This window comes from Berghia stephanieae, chromosome 9, assembly GCF_034508935.2.
Source record: "Berghia stephanieae isolate SIO BIC M18660-M18661 chromosome 9, UCSD_Bste_1.3, whole genome shotgun sequence".
NCBI lineage: Eukaryota > Metazoa > Mollusca > Gastropoda > Nudibranchia > Aeolidiidae > Berghia > Berghia stephanieae.
In genome coordinates this window covers 34562486-34584690 of record NC_088368.1, presented here as the reverse complement: position 1 = coordinate 34584690, position 22205 = coordinate 34562486, and the positions used below count along the sequence as shown (strand labels likewise).

The 22205-nt window shown below is 34.4% G+C and overlaps 1 protein-coding gene across 1 annotated transcript in view; it reads right to left on the bottom strand.

Annotated features, from left to right (window-relative positions):
- LOC144980113 (ATP-binding cassette sub-family F member 1-like) overlaps positions 1-21680 on the bottom strand; it is a gene marked incomplete in the record, with an annotated part of 26070 nt that extends 4390 nt beyond the window's left edge. Inside the window, 17 exon segments of the mRNA XM_078927654.1 lie at positions 702-863; positions 3173-3244; positions 4377-4409; positions 5495-5565; positions 6522-6596; positions 8501-8675; positions 9436-9548; positions 9967-10091; positions 10469-10552; positions 11009-11157; positions 12737-12962; positions 14394-14494; positions 15312-15422; positions 16840-16898; positions 17283-17529; positions 18029-18177; positions 21476-21680. Coding sequence (XP_078783780.1) covers positions 702-863; positions 3173-3244; positions 4377-4409; positions 5495-5565; positions 6522-6596; positions 8501-8675; positions 9436-9548; positions 9967-10091; positions 10469-10552; positions 11009-11157; positions 12737-12962; positions 14394-14494; positions 15312-15422; positions 16840-16898; positions 17283-17529; positions 18029-18172 — 1947 coding nt within the window.
- Between the last annotated feature and the right edge of the window lie 525 nt (positions 21681-22205).

Below are 22205 nucleotides of genomic sequence, written 5' to 3'. Positions count from 1 at the left end.
TGGAGGACAGGACAGAATGGCGAAGACTTGTGGCTCATGTTGGGTGCCCCAAGGGGGTGGCCTAAGTAAGTAAGTAATTAAGTAAGTGTTCCAAGCGTCAACTGTCGAATATTAAAATCTAAATACATCAGAAAAGACTATCTCGAAAATATGCTCTCAAGGGTTGAAATTAAAAAAAAAAAAATAGGGCAAGACTTAAATCATAAATAGAGAGTTGTAAGGATGGTTGCCCGAAGCCTGAAATGGTAAAAATACTATCAAAAAGGTGAAAATGTAAAGGCTTCGCATGGGAGGCGTACTGTTCACATCTAAAGCCATTTCATTTTTACATTTTTGTAACTATAATAATATGTGGTCTTGTGGTATGACACTCGCTTTCAGATTGGAAGGTCCTGGGTTTGAGCGTCGCTCGGCGCATAGATGAGTCCTTGGAAAAGGAACTTAACTCACATTCTCTCACCGTACTCGGGTGTAAAATGAGTACCTGGCCGCTAACAGCGCTGTCTCTGTCTGAAATATTTTAATATCGCCTAACAGACGTCATGTGTCATTCCACACGTTGCGTGTTGCTGTTGGTCAGGGACTCCTTGTAAAGCGCTTTGAGCATGTTTAGTGGATATTGCGCTATATAAAAAAGCTCAAGTAAGTTAAAAACAAGAGAAACAAAATTCTATCTCTCCTCCTTCCAACAAATTCCATACCAATATGAGGACATCTGGAGCAAGGCAAGAGAGTTCTGCCAGGGCCACCCTTGCTCTTTGACCCCCTGATAAATCCCGGTTGGGAATCGTGTGTCCATGTGAAGCTAATCCAAACTGACCCAATTTTTTCCTTCCCTCTTGATACTGCAGATTGTATTTTCTCTGTTCAAAGAAAAAGTGAAAGTTGTCATACAAAGAAGATTAAACTCACAGTGGACGCAAGTTCTGTAAAAACCAATACCCAATGACTACTTTATAAAAGTTTTCACAGTTTCTAGTTGGGTTGACTAAGACCAACCCCCCAAATTGAAAATTATTAAACAAATATGGTAAAGTCTACATCAGTTGATAGATTTCACCCTGCCCCACACTTCAGAATAAGAACATTGGACAGGTTATTTTAAATGCCAAGATTTATCATATAAAAATGTTTTAAATGGAGATAAAGATAAAGGGAGTAAATCTGACTCATGAATGAACAACACAAAACAAACGACGTTTCGGCCTTTGGCCATTTTCAAAGCCAAAAAAGTCGTTTGTTTTGTGTTGTTCATTCATGAGTCAGATTTACTAACTTTATCTTTATCTCCATTTTATTCATCATTTAAGCACCTCTAGTTAAAAATGTTTAAAAAGTCTTCTTGATCACTTTTTAAACATCCTTATATATTATCTTGACATTGAAATAACCTGTGCAGTGTTCTTTTTCTAAAGTGTGGGGAAGGGTGAAACTGGCCCTAGTCAGCCCGAACCATGGCAGTTCCGAACTCGGACTAATACAACAAAAATTTTCCATATTCAGTCAATAAATTTTTCCTTGGGAGATACTTTTGAGTTGCCACTTTCAAATGTTTTAAACTTGATGTATTATTGTTCAATTTGGCCACCTGACCAACAAGAAAAAAAAATGATTTAAATAAAAAGCATTTCACCAACTTCCAATTACATTTTCAATTTTACTTTGGCCAAATTTGGCCTCCTAGACAAGTGTGCAATCAGCAAAGGCATGTCACGCATTGCCTCAAAAAAAAAAAAAATCAAAAAATTTTTTTAAAAAAAAAATAAATTTAAAAAAAAAAAAAAAAAAAAAAAAAAAAAAAAAATAATAATAATAATAATAATAATATAATAATAATAATAATAATAATAATAATAATAATAATAATAATAATAATAATAATAATAATAACATTCGTCTTCATCTTTATGTTATTGTTTATTCTTTGAGTAAATAAATAAAACAGGTTGTCATATGTTGACCATCAATGTATAAATTTAAATGAAAGAGCAAAAAAAAATAAATAAAAAAAAAAAAAAACCTCCCTCCCCCTAAAAAAACAAAAACAAAACCAAAAAAATCAAATGAAAAGCAGTGAAAATCCTTAAAAGTTTTTCCATCTTTCTTTAAACAATGTGCAATGAATTGTATGAATAGCAATAATATTCCAAGCCTCCTTTTGTTTTAGAATATATGTTAATATATGTTATTCCCTATTTCTAAAGCACAATTAAAAATATTCACAGATCAAAGAACAATTCCACCCAAACATAAGGATACCATTACCATTTTACCTGTGACAATCTGGGGTAAGGCATGGGTAAATTAAATCAAAGCAAAATTCCCATATGTATGACTAAATAACTGCAGGACAGGCATGAGGACAGTTGGTCCCTCAAATCCTGCTGCTCCTAATATTCAGATTCTTGATCAGCGTCAAAATTTACAATAGGTTTGATACCAACCAAGAACTATGTGTCTACTCCAGAAATTGTTGAAATAAGAAATAAATGTAAATTAATTGGTGAATAAAAGGGTTTCGATTTTCTTCAGGTTCTCGATCAACGTCAAATCTATAATGGGTTTATACAAAATACAAAATGTATGTGAAAAAAAACAGTAAAAGAAGAAATAGTTTTCCAATTTTCATTAGGACAGTTTCCAGTGTGATGAAACGACATGCCGGATTGCTTTTTTTTCTGTAATCAAGTTCGAACCACAGCCGTTAATATGAATGTTCTACATCAACCATTTCATCATCGACTTGACATTTGTCATTGACAGATGCCAAAGCCTATATGTTTAGGCAAAATACTCACAACATCTGCCAGCCAAATATAAGGAACCAACACACAAAACCGTGAGTGGCCTTGAACGTTTATAGTTTGGGTGAAATAATTTAGTGAGCAAGGCACAAACTAGAATAGAGGCAGTGACTGGGACCGGTGACGGTTGTTTTTTACTAACTCACTCCCGTGTGTGGACAAAAATCCTGTGCGACTGACCGGTCACCATTCCAATGGACGCAAAGTGTATGGAGGGCTTACGATCCACAGGACAATGTGGAAAATTCTTTAAAACATTTTTGTTCCTTACTATAATATTCAAGCATTGTTGTGTACAGAACAATGAAACCAATATCAAATTCTAAAATAAAGGATGTATTATTATTTACCAGCCGTTAAAAACCTACCATGAGATATTCTGTGGGGGATTCATCCATATTCAATTGGTCTGCTGAATGTTGATCGTATTTGCCTAATCTCTGGAAATAAAGAGCATTCATTTATTATCAATAAACTAAGCATCCGCTAAAGTACACACTTGTAAAATAGATTGAGTGTTGACAATTTACAGAAATTTGCTTTGAAAAACTAATGTGAAGAGATGACATTTTTTTTTCTCTATTCTCATTAAATTTTGTAATACAAGCCTGCAGTCTATGGAGATAATTTTCAGATATGCCACACCTTCAATTGACTTCTCAGAGTTGCCAAGTTGCCTCGCCCTGCTGCTAACCTAACTGCACAAAACACCATTTCACTCAATAACTGAACATCTAATGAATTCCTAACTCCTTTTTCCACTACCCCAACCAGATCTATTCCATTGACATACCCTTCTATCACTTGTTCTTTTTATAATGCTCTTCCACAATTCAATAGCATAGTTGAGTCCTTGGAAAAGGCTCTTGACTCACATTCTCTCACCGTTCTCAGGTGTAAAATGATTACCTGGCCATTAACAGCATTGTCTCTGTCCAAAAAAAAATCATAATATCGCCTTACAGAAGTCATGTCTTGTCCTAAATATTAAATGTTGCTGTAGGACAGGGACCCCTTGTAAAGTGCTTTGAGCATGTTTAGTGGATATTGCTCTGTTCAGTGTTACCCATTTATTCCTGGGGAGCTCAGTTCCACAGGGCAGTTCTTCTCTCAGATCTTCAACGGCTTCATTTGCATGACTGTCCCACTCCCTCCATGTGGAAGTCTGGATACAGCTGCATGGTCAGAGTTGATGCTTTCTTCCGTCATGAAGCTCTTTCTCTACTTCAGTCTCCTTGTTGTTGGGGTTGGGTCCATTTCCTGTTTATATTTCTGGGCTTTGGAAGCAGTGGCTCTCGAATATGGGGAGGCGCAATGCCAGCCAGCCGATGGAGGACTGGAACTGCAGTCGGTTTCAAGTTACTATTAATGATCCGGCAGGCGTTATGCAGCTCAGGTCTTGCCTTGCCCAGAATGGTGAATGTGGTGAAAAACGTGGAACTGTCTTTGAGCATCTATATTAATTAACAGTCTTGAATATGTATTCCTCCATTTACCTTTCAATAATTTACATCGAACATCATGAAATTACCCATAATTTATACATTCAAAGATACATTTAAGTCTACTTACAAGATGATGATTTTTTCTTCGCTCACCAATATTCTGTGGGAAAATTAAAACAAGGACTCATTAGCCATAAATTCTATCTCTCTTCTTTCTTTTTTTTAGTTTTCAGATCATCATGATGCTTCAAAACAAATTGTTTATATTTTCAAAAGGAAATTGAACACAACAATGTTAAAATATATAATATGACTGTCCTGACTTTTGAGACAAGGAATTTGAGTGAAGAAACTGATGGCATGAGAATGAGATTGAGAGTCAAAATGGGCTTCATTGTGTGGACACAGTTTAACGAGCCCCTAATTTCAAGTTTTAAAATCTGCATATACCCAAAATGCAGTCTTTTCAACCATATTATTACATTTTGTCACCTCAGAATGTGTAGAATTGATATTCTGTATTTAAATCTAGTCACATACTTACAGAAATATTATTTCCATTATCTTTCCCCCCAAAAATTACCAATTTAATGGACAATTTTAACCCTTTTAAAAAAATGTAAATACGACAGATACCAATCAAGTCTTTTAAGACCCATGAACTTGCTATCCAGAAATAATACAGCTCTAATCCATGATGAAGCCCATTCACTTCGGATGCTTTACAATTTTTTAATCTCTTGATGATAGTGCAGATTTAAAATATTGTGTAAGACATGTGGCACATTATGTATTAAACCAACACAGCTTTACACCAGAGGGATCTTCGAATTTAATGGCCATCTTTCGAGTTTGAGAGGATGAGGAAAACGGGTGGCAAAAGTCTTTTCTAAAGGCATCCCGTAGAGCTGTCTAATCACAGACAGACTTAATTTAAGATCTTTTGTGAGTCAAAGCGTAGCCATCGTAAAGTTATAGCCTGACACTGACCAAAAAATGACGTCAAATGGCCAGTCTTTTGCCACAAAAACAAATCGTCAGTTGTATTCAATAGTTCAACCAATGAAATAACTTGTTTCCTTGAGCTCTACTAACGACAACTCACTAGATGCTGCACAAACATAAAAAAATGGCGTCAAACTCCCAGTCCTAGAGGGATCTCAAGGTCAAAGACTATAATGTCACATGGGAGTGACATCATAACAAAATAATGGTGCAAAGTTTAAGACAAAAGAACAGACTTACCGGCTCGACTTCACCTGTCAACAGCTTAAGGAATGTACTCTTGCCAACTCCATTGGGTCCCACTATTGCAACTGGGTTGGTCGAGAGAGAGAGAAAAAAATTTAATATAATTTTTTATAGTCCATTCATTTATTACATCATGGCCCTCGTGCAATTATATATATCAGTCATTTCATTACTGAATCATCAACTTATATGTTTAAGAATTATACCATTGTAACATTATGTACTATTATCATGATATATATCAGTCATTTCATTACTGAATCATCAACTTATATGTTTAAGAATTATACCATTGTAACATTATGTACTATTATCATGATATTTTTATTCAAATATTCATGAACTGAGTTTAGATTTGCTATTTATTATCAAATCCAGAGAGAATGATGCAATAGTGTTAATGTTGTCACTATTGCTACACTAGGATTCTTGTCAACGCAATCTAAGAACTGCTGTATTTCCATTTGCATCATCAGTAGCTTTCTATTTCACTCTTCCTGTGTACATTGTTCTATATTTTCCCCCTTTTCATTATAAGTTGAGATGAATTTTAAATATTGCTTTCCCTTTACCTACTACTTTCATTATAAGTTGGAGGACGTGCGGCTATGTGGTCTAGTGGTATGACACTTGCTTTCAGATTGGAAGGTCCTGGGTTCGAGCCTTGCTCGGCACATAGTTGAGTCCTTGGAAAGGCTCTTTATTCACATTCTCTCACCGAACTCTGGTGAGAATGAATACTGGGGTTAACAGCACTGTCACTGTTCAGAAAAAAATTATAATATCGCCAAAACAGGTGTCATGTCTCGTTCTACATATTACGTGTTGTTGTTGGGGCCCTTGTAAAGCGCTTTTTTGAGCATGTTTAATGGATATTGCGCTATTTAAAAAAAGCTCAAGTCAAGCTCAAGAAGACGACATATTGTTTGCAACAATAAAATATTCATTCATGAACAGACCAGACTTTAATTAACTGAAGTTCAATTGAATAATTCATAAATTTTATGACCAAATATCTTACCTCTTGAGTTCATGTCGATACCAAAATCAATTTCTTTAAATAAAGGAGCTTGACCCTCGTAGCCAAATGTTACATCTGAAATATAAAATGAAGATTTTAAAAATAAATAAACATACCGAAATCATCAACTAGATATCCCTAAAATTATACAGCGGACTAATAATTCCTTTCACCTGAAATAGATTTCACAGAGTAGCAAACAATATTCTTATCCATAAAAGCAATATTTACATTGACATGTAAACAATGAGCTTACACCGTTCCTGTTTATTTAAGTCCATGACACTAGGCCTCTATTCATCTTTGTTCCAATAAGTTTAGCTGAAGGCTTCTCTACAATTCTTAACCCTTAACACACTACATTACTGTCCCCTTACATAAGTCTGTGCTAAGGGAATTTTATTAAAAACAGTTGGTTTTCATGAAAAAAAGTCATTAAAAAAAAAAAGAAATTAAGCAAACTCAATGAAACTTGTAGGATACCTAAAGGTATGACAAAGCAACATAATGACATAACGCAAAATAGGTCACATGACTTTGGCAACCATCTTGGAAATCTCATTAATATGCAAAATATAGTTTTAGTATGAAAACATTGCCTTTTTGTGAATTATTATGCATGTGGGAGACTGAATGTGTTTGATGTTGAATAAGTGAATGAACTTCGGGTTGTACAAAAATGAGTGGCTTTCATCATTTCTTATAAGAAATAGGAGGAGATGGATGAAGTGAAGAAAAATATTGTATGAAATCGCTGAGAACGACACAATAACTCAACAACGTCTGGAAACAAAAGTTTTAAAAAATCTAAGGGGCCATATCATTAATGTAACTCAGTCCAACACCATTCTGGTCAAAATCCATCAACTGCTCCCTAGGATTACCTGTCTCCTCATCATTCAGTATTTCCCAAACGTAATTTCCCTCCCCAGTGCCTCGCCCCCTTCTTATCTTCTTCTTCTTCTTCTTCGTCTTGTGGTAACCTCCAATATTGTCGAGGATCACTCCACAGTTTGTAGGGTTTTACATTTTAAACTTGCTAAAACTCTGCACATAATACTAGTTTAAAATAAAACAAAAAAAAACACATAGATTAAAAAGTCACGTTGTGAACTCTAGCAATCGCGTGAAGGCATGTTGGCAACCGTTTTCAGCCACTTCAGCTGGGAGGCTATTCCATAGTCGGGCAGTGGAAGGGAAAAACAAATACTATCAGACTCCTACTAGCCCCATCACCACCATCGCCAACACTCCACCACACCCATCATCCCTTACTGAACCTTCTTCATCTGAACTGTCGTACTCACTGCTTTCATTAACATATTCATTGCCAGAATCAACATCGTGTAAATATACGTCCACATCATCATCAGAATCCATCTTGAAATGTAAACAATGTTGCTACGAAACACGAAATTGCAAAAATAACACCAAAACAATAATAATTATAAAATGAAAACTTTGCTTGTAAAGTGTCAGCCATACAGAGTCTTCCTTGATCAGGGGAAGCTACTCATGAATTATTTTGATTTCGATCTAGGAAAATTTCACCTCCAAAAGATCACTTGTTTACATTTCGACTTAAGTCGAGCATCACATTGTGAACACAGTATCATTTTAATTTTATCAACTTACATCAAATATTGCACGTTAAGGGTTAAACAATCCCTCCTGCCTATATCCTACATGGAGTTTGCACAAATCATTATCAAATTTGTTTTTCATTGTTTTGTTTTTCTCATTTCTGATTTTCTATGCTTGCTGCGATTATTTTAAGAATGAAATATCTATATTTAAATTTACAATAGACATTCAACCATTTCTAACATGAATGAAGTCCCTGAACAATCCAAAAGGTTCTCCAAAAATGTGTTGTAGGAATCTGATATTATCAAATTCAAAGTTTAAAAATGAGTCATAATTTGGCAGAGAAAAAAAAGTCCAATGATCTCAAAACAAAAATCATAAAAAAGACTTACTGTATACACCTAATATGGGCGGATTAAGAGGGGTGGGATTAGGAAATGAAAACTTGACAACGTATTCTCTAGGCCTCTGTAATAGCTCTGTCTTTGTTTCTTCATCTTCGAACAAGGTCTGTTTCTTGCGATTCTTTTCCTGCTTACGTGTCAAAGTCTCTTTCTGTTTGCTTTCCTGTAAAAGAAAATTAAATGTTACGATTCGTGACCTCAGCATTGTACTTTGACACCCTGAAAAAAAAAAATCGCTATTGACTTTTGATGGTTTTTACAAGTTTGAAAAATCAGCAAAAAATAAATAAAATAAATCATCATTATTCAAAATTTATAAAAGAATTAAATAAGGTCACATTCTTTATAGTATTTAAAAAGTATATGGGTATTCTCTTGACAGTAATGGTCTGGTATGCATTCTGAAGAAGTCATATTATTGTTTAACAACAGTTAATTTGTTCCATTATCAGTACATATTTGGAGAGCAGCTTTTCTTGGGTTTTAGAAGTTTAACTTTAACACTTATTGCAACATTTATATGTTATATCAGTCGTTAAAACCTTATATTGGCTTTTAATATAATGAGAAAAGAACAATTCTCAATAGGTTCAATTCCAATTACCCAAATTGGTCTTTTAACTTTGAATTAATCTATTCCTTGTATTTCCTGGAGTGATAACAACCTTTATGTATTTCTGACAATACAGGTTTTACCACTGAATTAATTATTTGAATCTTGCTAACTTCTGTAATTATTTTTCCAATTTTCCTCATTCATCATTTTATGGTGCGTATCCAAATACATTCAAAACAGTTTCTTCCATCTACCTATACCTTGGAGAATTTATATGGCAGCCCTTGGGACATTTTGTCGTTAAAGTGTTAATATATAGACGTAGATCATATCTCTGTAAACTGAGTCATTCTTGCCAGTAACTTACAGCCTGCTTGGTGGATTTCCCAGAGGCCTTCAGCTCCTTCAGCCTCTTCTCTTGTTTCTCATATTCCTTTACTTGCTCACGTCTCTTTTGAACCAACATTTTCTTAAAAGAAGCTGCAACAGGATAAAAAATAAACCAAGATGAAGATGACATTTGGCACAAAATTGCCTACCTCAAAAAAAAACTAAAAAGCAAAGATATTCTTAGGCTTGAACGTAGATTTTGCATTACGAGAAGATCCCTTGGGCACGATTTGGCTTTCCACAATGTAATGTGGAATGGAGAGTGGAGAGGATGCACTGCCATTTTGAAACACTAAAAATAGCTTTTACTTTTCATATTGTTTTAAATTTCACAGGATGGAACATTGAACAAATATTGAGGAATCAAAATTTTAATAAAAATTTGCTTTACATTTCTGATAATATTCTTTGAAATGCTTACATAACTGTGACTACAAATAAGTAGAAAAGACCAAATAAAGGCGAGAATTAAATGAAACCGAAATCAAAAGACAAGATTTGTAAATACCATAATTTCCTCTGTAGTAGAAAAGCTTCTGTTGATCCAAGTGGATGATATCTGTACACACATTATCCAAAAAACTCTGGTCATGGGAGACAACCAATAACGTCTTTTTCCATTGTTGGAGATAGCTGGGTGTAAGATAAATTATTTTTTAATGGTAATTTGTAATGGCTTTGACCGAAAATTTGGTTAAAAACAATATTACATAATATCAATACTTCTCAACATCATGATACTTTAAGTAAAAGACGGGAACAAAATACTACTATGTGATAAGACATTGAAATGGGATAAGTTTTTAAAAATAGAATTTTATGGCACTTTGATAAGTATGATAATGATGAAGATGAATACAGCAAAATATATATCACTTCACTTACTAATCATGTTTGAATGGCTTAATGTGAAAAAGTAATTTATTAAAGCTAGTGTTGATTGAATGTTCTGAAATAATTGAATCCCAGATAGTATCTAAGTAGTCTCACAAGCCAAAAAAGATACATACTTGTCAAGCCAGATGACAGCGTTGAGATCCAGATGGTTTGTAGGTTCATCAAGCATCAACAATGTCGGTTCTAGAAACAAGGCTCTGAAAAATTTTTAACAAAAGAATCACTGAATACATATTGCTATGATGATCATGGACAAAGAGAATCTTAAATAAATTGAAAAGAACATTTCTTTCAATAACAAGTTCCCAATTAAATTCTAATTCTATTCTAATTGAGCTTTATATAGCGCAATATCCACTAAATGTGCTCAATGCGCTTTACAAGGGGTCCCTGGTCAACAGCAACATTTAACATGTAGGACGGGATATGACGCCTGTTAGGCGATATAAAATTTTTCGGACAAAGACAACGCTGTTAACGGCCAGGTACTCATTTTACACCTGAGTACGGTGAGGGAATGTGAGTAAAGAGCCTTTTCCAAGGACTCAACTATGCGCCGAATGCGAGGCTCAAACCCAGGACCATACCACTAGACCACATAGCCACACTTTTTATTATTTTTATTATTAAATTATGTTGCTAAAACAACTAACCTGGCCAAGGACACTCTCATCCTCCAACCTCCGGACAAGTCTTTGGTTCCCCTTGTCATCATTCCCTTGGTAAAACCCAGACCAGCCAAAATACGACGGGCTTTAGGCTCAGCAGCATCGGCATTGATAGCCCGCAGTTCATCATACACCTGTCAATCAATGTGATTATAATAGTAAAAATTATATTAACCAACCCTGTTAACTCTTGTGATTCTTCTTCAGACTGATTCAGTCAAAATGAGTATTGTAGTCCATGTCTGTCCCGTTTTACCTTTTAGAAAAATATATAATATAGTAGGAAACCGATGTAATAGTTATAAAAGGAGTCATGGGACAATGAACAATCACTGACTTGAAATGAGGTTGATTATAATATCAATTTTCAAGGGAAAAAATGAGTGAGACATTAAATATTTGCATAAAGACATTGGATTGCGATGTCGGTCAATAAATATATGATTCATATAGCAATCTTGTTTATTTTCGGACTCTTAGAAGCAATTATTATATATAAGAAGCTCCACTGGTTTGATTTTTGCTGAGATAGGAGTTGTCAGATTTTTAATTGATGCAGTTGTAGATTTGTTTATTAAACTGTACCATGGTAATAGGTGATAATCATGTTTAAAGGTATACAGACCTACCAACCCTTCACATTCCAAAAGTGAAACCAGGACGCCTAAAAATAGGAATTTGAGACAAAAAATAGGAATTTCACCTCTTTCACACCCCCCCCCCCCCCCCCCCTCGCTCTTTTTTTTATATTTTGCATTATCATCACTTTTGTAAATCGGAATTTTAGAGACAATGGCGGAATAGTACAAAATGGAAGAGTGAAAATAGGAATGATTCCACCAAAAGCGGAAGGATTGGCAGGTATGTCTATACTGTCTTCTTGGCTATATCAAGCGCATTTAGTAGTCCTTCAGAGCCATTAGGCCCATGGAGTGGGAGTTTATCCTGGTTTCTGAAAGCGTGAAACGGACAATAGCAATTGTTTGCTACCCTTTTGGCAAGTCTATCACAGAGTACTTTCCACTAGATCTAATAGACCCAGTTACCCAATCACTGCTGGGCCAGTAAAAAATATCGATTGTGAAGCGAGTGCTCTACCAACTGGGCTATCAGGACCCCATCAAGCATTGTTGCCTTTTATTATTTTTTTTTCAGTTTTTTTTTTTTTTGGAGTTTTGATGGTAAGAATCAATCATAAAAACCAAAAATATGAAATGAGTTGTGCAAGAAAGGAAAAACAAACGAAAAAACCCCAAAACAAATCACATTTCATTTCATGGACTCAAGCCTTTGAGGGAATACTATAAACTTTGCTTTTTTTATCGCGCAAGATCCACTCAACATGTTTTACAAGCTAACAGCAACATGAAAGACAAAACCTGTAAGGCACTATTACCAAAAAAAAAAAAAAAAAAAATTAAATTAATTAATTTCTTTTTTAAATCAAAAAAAAAATTCTGACAGAGACGATGCTGTTACCGGCAAGGTACTTATTTAACATTTGAGTGCAATGAGTGAATATGAGTTAAAAGCCTTTTCCAAGGACTCAACTTTGCGCTGTCCCAAATGGAACTTGAACTTGGGGGTTTAGTGGGCTGAATGTGAATGTCATACCATAATAACCACAAAGCCTCACAATAACTCTATTATCTATTATTTTGTTTTAAATTAAAAACTAAAGATTAAATTTCATATCCAATCACTACTTCTTACATCTCTGAGTCGGTCAGTAATCTCCCTGCCCCCTGTGTTGATTTTTTCCATCAACGTCTTTTCCTCTGCTAAGAGCTCTAGTCTCTTCTTATCTGCTTTTAACACGGCATCAATGGCTGTGGTTTGGTCAGCCACAACATCCTGTTCACAGTACAACACATCAATATTGGCCGGGATATTCAAGGTTCTATTTGCAATGTGCTTTAATAGAGTTGTCTTTCCATGCCTGAAGATGAAAGAAAAAATGATGACAAAATTAAAATAACAATACTTTCAAAAGCATTATATTCTGAGAGTGGGAACAGAAATGTCGACAAAAAAGTATTCAACCGCCTTAAACCAGTTTTATATTGATTGAGCTCAAAGTTGAACATTAAATTTATGGTAAAAAAAAATAAAATATGAAACATATATAGTAGTTAATATCCTCTTGGTGCTTGATCGACACATAAGGCTGGCACGTGGAACGCCATCTTTCTCAGTTGGAGGCCATTTTTGTCATCTGTCCCCAAGACCAATCACTAGCTTTCATTTCTCTTTCGATGCTCCTCCTCCAGGTCTCCAGCGAGCGGCCCCTTCTTCTCGTTCCATGGGGGGTCCACCTGAGGGCTATCCTGGGCTGAGGACATGTCCAGTCCATTTCCACCTTCCCCTCTTTACAGCTTCAGATACTGGTTCAATTACAGTGCGTTTAGCCAGTTCTTTGTTTGAAATTACTTTTGGCGAGAATATCCTCAGGATCCTTCTTAGGCATTTGTTTTGGAATGCGTTTAGTTTGTTGGAGAGGGATCCTGTCAGTTTCCATGATTCAGACCCATAAAGGACAACAGATAGCACATTTGTTTTGAAGAGTTTTGTTTTGGTGGTGATTTTCCTAGGTTTCCAGATATTTCTGAGCATTCCAAAGGTTCTTCTTGCTTTCGTTAGTCTATCTTTGATTTCATCATCAGAGTTTCAATTTTAACACAAATGATAATGATGCGAAGAAGAAATAAACAAAACAATAAATTTTGTTGCGAAATAAAAGATAAATTTTTAAATACTTACCTTCAAATGGTGAAGCACAAATTGGTCTAGTGTATTTTACTACAATGAAGGTATAAAAGGTTTGCTAATATGTGAATATCGTTACTACATGATACACGCTTAACTCAAAGTTACTTCATGACTCAATTTATCTTTTTTTTTTTGTAATGTTTATCTACAAGACTAAGTTGCAATTGAACATTTCTGTGTTTTGAGTATGGTGAATTCAAATCGTTAATCCCTTATTTTTTTTAATTAACTATTGTTTGTATTTTGCTATGTTAACTTCAAAGCCACTGGAAAAATACATTCTCACACATTATATCTTTCAGAACAAGTTGGGCTTATTATAAAGAATTTTGGTAAACCACCCCTTAAAGAACGTGTAAAATATCAAGATAGCAGCAACAATAATTAGTAATAATCTGAGTGTCCAATCTTTAAAGAAAGATTTGCATTTCATGAAAACATACATTTTAAAGAATAGTGATCCCAGAGCATGTTATAACAGAAATGAATTGCATGATTGTAAATGATATTCACCAACATCTTCATAAATGAAATGCCTTTTCCCAATTCAACCGTTTTAAGAATAACTAAATCTAAATCTGTTGGAATAAAAAAGACTGACCCATTAGGACCAACCAGTCCATAACGTCTTCCAGCTGCAATGCTAAGAGATGCATTGACAAACAAATCTTTGCCCCTGGCAGCAATGCTGAATTTTTCAACCTGATGGAATAAAGAAAAGAAAATTCTTTTTTTTTTAAATGCCAGTCTTAAAATTAAAATAGATTAATAACATTCTATAATTTCATCTTATAGGAATTTGCATATCACGCGACGACCAACATCTCTTTCTCTCTCCCTCTCCCAGATCCCTTTATCATTTAGGTAAACCAAAACATACATGAGCCTGAATTTGATGACTACTTAAATCAATACTCGTATCTTGAAAAATTAGGCAAATAATATGGAAAAACATAAATATCATATTGATAAAGATTATAATATAAAAAAAAAAATTGGGGGGGGAGAAAATTTCCAGTTTAACAAACTACTTAAATATATTTTATTGCTATTTTACGTATATAAACAATATTCATTTTAAACTTTGATGACATAACTGCAGCAAAGTATTTTGAGAAAATTTTGATCAAATGGATTTAATGATTTCCTCACTTAAAGCTTACAGAATATATAGCGTCCTAATAGACAGTTCAGGATGGAAGTTTACAGTCTGTTACTGTTTATTAATCTAAGGAAAGAGCAGTGAGATTCCGCTTGGAAAAAATTCAAAAAATGATCTCAAAGAAACTGTGCAATTATTGTCATGGAAGGATTTTATTTGACTTGAAAAAGAATAAAGTAGAATTTAGGATTATTTTTCAATGTTGAATTTTTAAAATATACAAGTCATTAATTATATCTAATTCTAATAATCCCAATTATTTAAAATCCAAACTGCAAAACTATTGCGTTTTAAACTGCGAATTGATTGAAATAGAGTGAAAAAAACAAAAACAAGCAAAACATGGCAATGATTTACCTTAATATCCATTTGATTTTCGGTTACTGCATCTCTCTTTGATCGTTCTGCCTGGGACACAGAGAATTGACCACCCTCTTCCATACCTTCCAAAGTTTTGTCATAGGCCATCTAAAAAAAAAAAAAAATATTATCATTATAATTTCACAATTGCAAAACATGTCATGATGAAAGGTATCAATAAGGGACCAGGATTCACTCTTTTCAGCACTCACCTCAATGTAATATCATTTATCTATTAAACGTAACAACTATATTATTTTGGGGGGGGGGGGGTTTCCGAAATGGCAGATGTTCAATAAAATGTCACTACCAAGTTTGGTGAGTCTCTCATTTAATTAAGGATTCAATCAGACTGGGAATAAGTACAGCATCAAGAACATCGTGATGAAAAAAAATGTTGCTAGGCTTATCAAGCCGAGAAAAGAGACCAATATAAAGACCACCACGGGGCTTCTGGCAGCTCAGCTGATAGAGAACTCAACTCAAATGCTGACATAGATGGTTGGCTGGGTCAAAGTTAGACTGACAAAGGGACTCAAACCCCAAAAAGTCCAGTACCATAGCACTAGACCATAATGTCGCCAAATTCCCCTTAAGCCTGCAAATATGGCAGAATTTTTGGTAATTAAAAAAAAAACATATCTAAATAGGATCCATTTCTTTTTTTTTTTAAATGCTCCTAACTTAAAAATTCTAGTCTTTCATTTAGTATGAATTGTCATATAACAAATACATAAATCATATTTTAGTTTCAAGTAAAAAATATTTTTTCACTTTTCAAGAATGCAAAAACCTTTTTTGTAGGGCATGTGCAGAAAATTTAAAATCAAAATCTGACACATTATTACCTGCTTTCAAAGTCGTAATGTAACGGTAGTTGTCAAAAATACCCCCCCCCCCCCCCCCATCGCTTATAATAAACTTTAAGTTACATAGCCCTTGTGAACACAACAGATTTAGACACTTTCAAGCAAAGATTATCAAACTACTTCAGCCTAAAACCAACAAAATGGCGGCTACATTCAATAACTCTCTCCGCCCTCAAATACAAATACTCAGAATTGAGTCCACTTCGAGTAACATTCAGATTCATATTTACTAATGACACCCGGTTCAAATAAAAACTGCATTGCCTTTAACATAATCATATACAGGTATTGAAACAAATACCTAAAATCGTATACATCTTCCATAAAAATAAATTGTATTGATCTTGTAAAGAAAATAAAAGAAAAAAAGGACAAAAAGAAAAGCAAGGAAATGTAGATATAGTGGTTATACATATATTCTATTCTCAGTTCCAATCCAGTCATCCCAAGCCACAATGAATCAGCTTCCTTTTCACAAGGCACCACAATATATTCTTCGACAGAGAATTGATCCTTCTGTGTATATATTGCATTCAAAAACTCTGTCAATGTGTTAAAAGCATGACAAAACACCAAATATTTGCATTGCAGATAGTATGTGAGGAAACAGCACAATTATGCTTGATAATAGACAAATATATGACGATGACTCCCACCTTTTTCTTCAGCATTTTCAACTCCTTCTTGCTTAGTTTTGGCTTCTCCTCTTCAGCCTCTGAAATGTGGGGAAGGGTAAATACATATTTAAAAAGTACACAAAAATTAGGTGGGCACGTGTGTGTGTGTGTGTGTGTGTGTGTGTGTGTGTGTGTGTGTGTGTATGTGATATCACATTCAAATTAGTGCTTCATTCTATTATTTATCTCATATAATATTTTACAAAACAGAACACATCTTAATGACTGAGTGAAGATGAGACCAATTACTCAGACAAAAATATATGTCGATATTGATTCAATCATGCAGTTGCCCAAACTGCTACAAATCCACTTTACATATGATACATAAAGGGCTTGCATTTATTATGATTAAATGACATATTATTGTTTTGAAAGAGTCCTTTGAAAAAAAAAAAAAAAAAAAAGAGAAGAAACCTTACCCTTTGGCTGATCATCGTCAGAAGGCCTGTAGGCATCTCTATCTTGTTCCTCTTCTTCATCATCGTAACCATTTTCTTCCTCTACAAATCTTTTTGGCTCTGGCTCAATCTTAGCGCCTTTCTTTTTTTTCTGTTTATCACTGGAAGGAAGTTCAACTGGTTTGGCCTCAGCCTCTTCAATTTCTTCATCTGCACCTTGTTCCATTTCTTCTCTTAACTTATCCATCTTACTCTTCTTTTTCTTGTCCTATCAAAAATAAGTGAGAGATCTACATTATAACTCTTAAACATGGATTGAGAAACAGTTAGAAATATAAAATATTTTCTTTACACTGGCCTGCCAACCTGCAATAATAAGGGTTTTTTTTTTTTTAACAACCATCATAAATGCAAGAAATTTTAGCAGCCAAAAATCAAAACCCAAAACAGGGTTTCACTAGATCATAGTAATATATTTAGATATATTCAAAATCTTGCAGGAACAGTATTTTAAAATTGGATTATTCCAAGTATGAGAAAAAGTCGTGAATCAAGCCCATGACGTTGACATTTCAAAATGTAATATTTTCATCAAAAGTTTCAAAGAATTTATAACATCATTCTAAAAAAACACAAGCCACAATAACATATTTAAGATCAAACTGTATCAAGATTTCTTAACTTAATTGTATTTAAATTCTGCTGATCAATATCCATCCCAAGATCATTCTAGAGAATGTGTTTCAAAAATCAAAGTCAGTACTCACTTTTTTCTTTCCTTTCTTCGTGGGATCATCTGTATCTGCGTCATCATCACCCATACCAAGACTGCTCATCCTTTCCGCCAGTTTAGAATCTTCCTCTTCATCTTCCTTCCTTAAATCTTTATCTGCCTTCTTCTTCTTCGGCATGGTTCCTGATATAATAAAAGTTTGAAACCATTATTGCTTTGTTTAAATGGAGAGATTGTGTATGTTAACAAAACTGTTCTTTTTTGGAAAAATTATCGTATTCCACAGCAGCTAACTTTTCAAAGATCTAAAACAGGACACCTTAACACACAATATTGTCATGACTCAAAACAGCAGTATGTTTGGACTATTATATAACAATCTAAATTTAGAGCGTTTTCTGTTTAATTTGCTCTTCAAAAAGAATAATCCTGGGACATAAAAGGGTCATTTCCATACATGTAAACAGTACAATTTTCTTTTCTTAAAAATTTTTTTACGAATGCCAAATTGGGACAGTCCTGATTTTAACAGAACAGTTGGCTGCTGTGTGGTATTCATTCATTGGCCATGTGTCAAAGGTCAGGACATTTGCCAGGGTAATAAATGATAAATGAGGCAGTGACTTTCAAAACCTAATAAGTCTCATCCAAGTAGAAAATGACTCCATAAAATCACCCGAGTAAATCTAAAGTTCCAGTGCGGCTATGTGATCTTGTGATATGTGTTGTATTCTTAGATCATTAATTAATAATTTAATATGTAGTAGTAGTATAATATTTTACAAAAATCAACAAACCAAATTGTTACAGTAAGAACATTTATTAGACGATTGGATACAGAATGACTCCCCCCAACAAGGTAGCCAGTAGAACAGACTCTGGTTGTGAACGATACTACATTACATAGATTAGATGATACAATTTATGATACTTGAATACAATAACATTGACACTTGCTTTCAGATCGGAAGGTACTGGGTTCAAGCCTCACTTGGTGCAAAATTGAATCCTTGCTAAAGGCTCACAATTCTCTCATCGTACTCAGGTGTAAAATGAGTATATGGCCATTAACAGTGTTGCCTCAGTGAAAAAATAATTGTAATATCGCCTAACTGCATCACGTCATGCCCTACATGTTTATGTTGCTGTTGGCCAGGGACCCTTTGTAAAGCGCTTTGAGCATGTTTAGTGGATATTGTATTTTAAGTTTTTTTAATGTTTTTTTCCCTCAAAAATGACTTCGCATATTGTTCTATAACCCAAGCAAGATGTGTATTGTCTTATTTAAGCCCCTTAATACATTACAATAAAGGGCGGTTTTCTCTGAATGATGAAAATGCAACTTGGCAGGTTTTGAACGCCACCTCCTCAAGTCGTATGTTTGAAAGTGAAATAATGTTTTAAAATATCAATTTTCACTTGATTTTATCTTTTTTTTTCTTTAAATTCCAATCTTTGCTCAATGTACTAAAATTATTTGGATCTGAACAAGTGAGTATGAAACAGTGTCGGGCAAAGCAAGAAAGAAAAATACAAGAAAAAAATAATCCCCCAAAAAATATTTAAAACATTTTTTTTTTATGTGTGCAAGTACAGGAAAAAAATAAACCACAATAACTATTTTTCTACTACCTTAGATATATATTTTTATGAATCTTTATCAATGAGTATTTTGCACTTTATTTGATGGCTTTATCAATATAAGACAATGAGTTGTAGTCATTCAGATTTCGCATTATAATAGAAAATATATACTCTATTGATAAAATCAGGGTTAGCAGTTGTAACAAATAGATTATATTTTAAAATCTTGAGTTATGAAATCACGACTAACTTTCTAATTGTAAACTATGACCTTAAATACAAATGCATCAAAAAGAAGGAAAAAAACGCTAAAAATAAATAAATAAATAATTGATTCTATTTTCCAGCAGGGCCACAAATATTTGAGTTAGTTTCAAACAATAGGGTTCATGTGAAGCAAGTTAAACATAAAAAGAAAACCGAGCAGGACAGCTTAAACTGTATCTTCTTTTCTAGATAATTTAAGACAATTTTAATCTTCTACTGTTATGTTATATTATCTTATTCTTATCTAAAAACAGGTTGATAAAATATAAATATTTTGTAAATAGGGTTAAATTGTCTTTTTGGGGTCAACAATTTAGTGACGAAAGCAAAAAAAAAAAAATTGTGCGGAATTGAAATACTCAAGTAAAATTTTACTCTGAGCCAACTTAACCACAAGGTCAAGCAAGTCCATTAAAATATCAATTTAAGTAAAACTAAAATCACCAGACTTTTCTCCAACTCTGAATGGATTTATATGAAAAAAAAAAGACCTCTTTCAAATATATGCCTAAAATATTCTGACGCAAATGTTTTCTAAGAAAATTAGCATTCAGAGAATGTTCTTTTACTTTTGAAGCAAACCTTTAGACTCTACACATGTGCGGCTACGTTGTTTTGTCTTTGTGGCAAAACACTCGCCTTCGGACTGGAAGGTTCAGGGTTCGAGTCCCGCTCTGAGCATCACATAGTTGAGCCTTGAGCCTTTAACTCACTTCTCTCACTGAACTGTACTTTAAAATGAGTACCTGGCCGTTAACATTGTTGTCTCCATTATCGTCCTACTTTTAAGTTTGCTGTTGGCTAGGGACTAGGGGTCCCTAGTGAAGACTAGGGGTCCCTAGTGAAGCACTTTGGCTTTGTTGAGCATGTTTAGTGGATAATGATGATGCTCTATACATATAGGCCTAATACATATGCCCAAGCTTACTCTAGATGATGATTGGTCTAGAGGTGGTTATCACGACCCACTGCTACACAACATAATTTTCATAAGATAGTATTATCTTTTTTGTTTTTTGGCTTTCCTGCCTCAGCATTACCTTCGGCTTCAGAGACTCCAGAAGCCAGAGCCAGAAGAGAAGCATCTGAACTGAACTGATGAACTGAACGCATGCATGGGCTTTGATCGGTTGAAAGTGAATGAATGATCGGGTACTACCGCAAACTCGGGGACCCAAATAATTTTTGGGTTTTGGGAGGGGGGAAACTTTTTTTTAAAAATAATTTTGGGGGTTTGGGAGGGGGGGAAACTTTTTTTTTAAAAGTCTCTCCCCTCCCAAACCCCCAACTAGATCTAGACTTTAAAAAAAATAAATAAATAAAAAGTTTCCCCTCTCCCAAGCCCAAATCCCCCAAATTATTTGGGTCCCCGAGTTTGCGGTAGTACCGGATGATCGTCGGTAAAATTAAAGGTAAAGGTGGCTGTTCACCTACAGTCTACAACAAGACCAAGACCCCCCCCCCCCCCAAAAAAAAAAAAAAACAAAAACAAAAACAAAAAAAAACAAAAAAAAAACGATCTCCTAATCAGAATCATGAATCAGACTTCGAGCCCCAAGCCACGGCACGGCATCGGACATCGGATAAGGAGCAAGGTCCCCAAGCCACACACAAGTACAAGACTACTTACTCAAATGACATCTCTATTCTAATGTGGCAGTGACGACACTGGCCTGTCTACTACTAGATAGATAGATACATCTACAATAATATACTCTCCCGTCATTTTCTCAGTCAGAATCAGAATGAGAATGACCAGGCAGTACACACATGATTCACATACGGCCAGGGGATTCACGACTGATCTTGGTCTTGCGGCCGGATCGAGTCACAATATTTGTGACGAACAAAGAAAGGGTAGGGGGAGAGAGAAAATTACCTGCTGGACGACTGAAAGTTTAACAAAAAATATTGAATAGGAATAAGGCCTCTTTTCTACGATCTACGATTTCCTTGCACCACCATGCTTAGTAAACAGTAGGGCTGGGCGGGTACCCGGGTACCCGCAAGTACCGCGGGTAATAAAGTTAAACCGGGTACTCGGGTAAAAGGGGCGGGTAACGGGTACCCGCTTCAACAAATGGAAACCGAACTGAGAGTGATCATTTTTGGCGGTTTTAATATTTTTGAACAAAAATTGGAAATAATACAATTTTATTTACATATTTAAATTTACATGACATTTTTTCAAAAGATTTTCCTACTTTATTTTTCAATTACAATGATTTTTTTGTTTTATTTGTTAACACACATTTGATTCAATTTTGGAATCAATAGGTTAAGACTATATTATATTAGTTCTTATCTTTTAAAGGAATCTCAGGTACTTTTATTTTATTTATTATTTATTATTTTTTCAT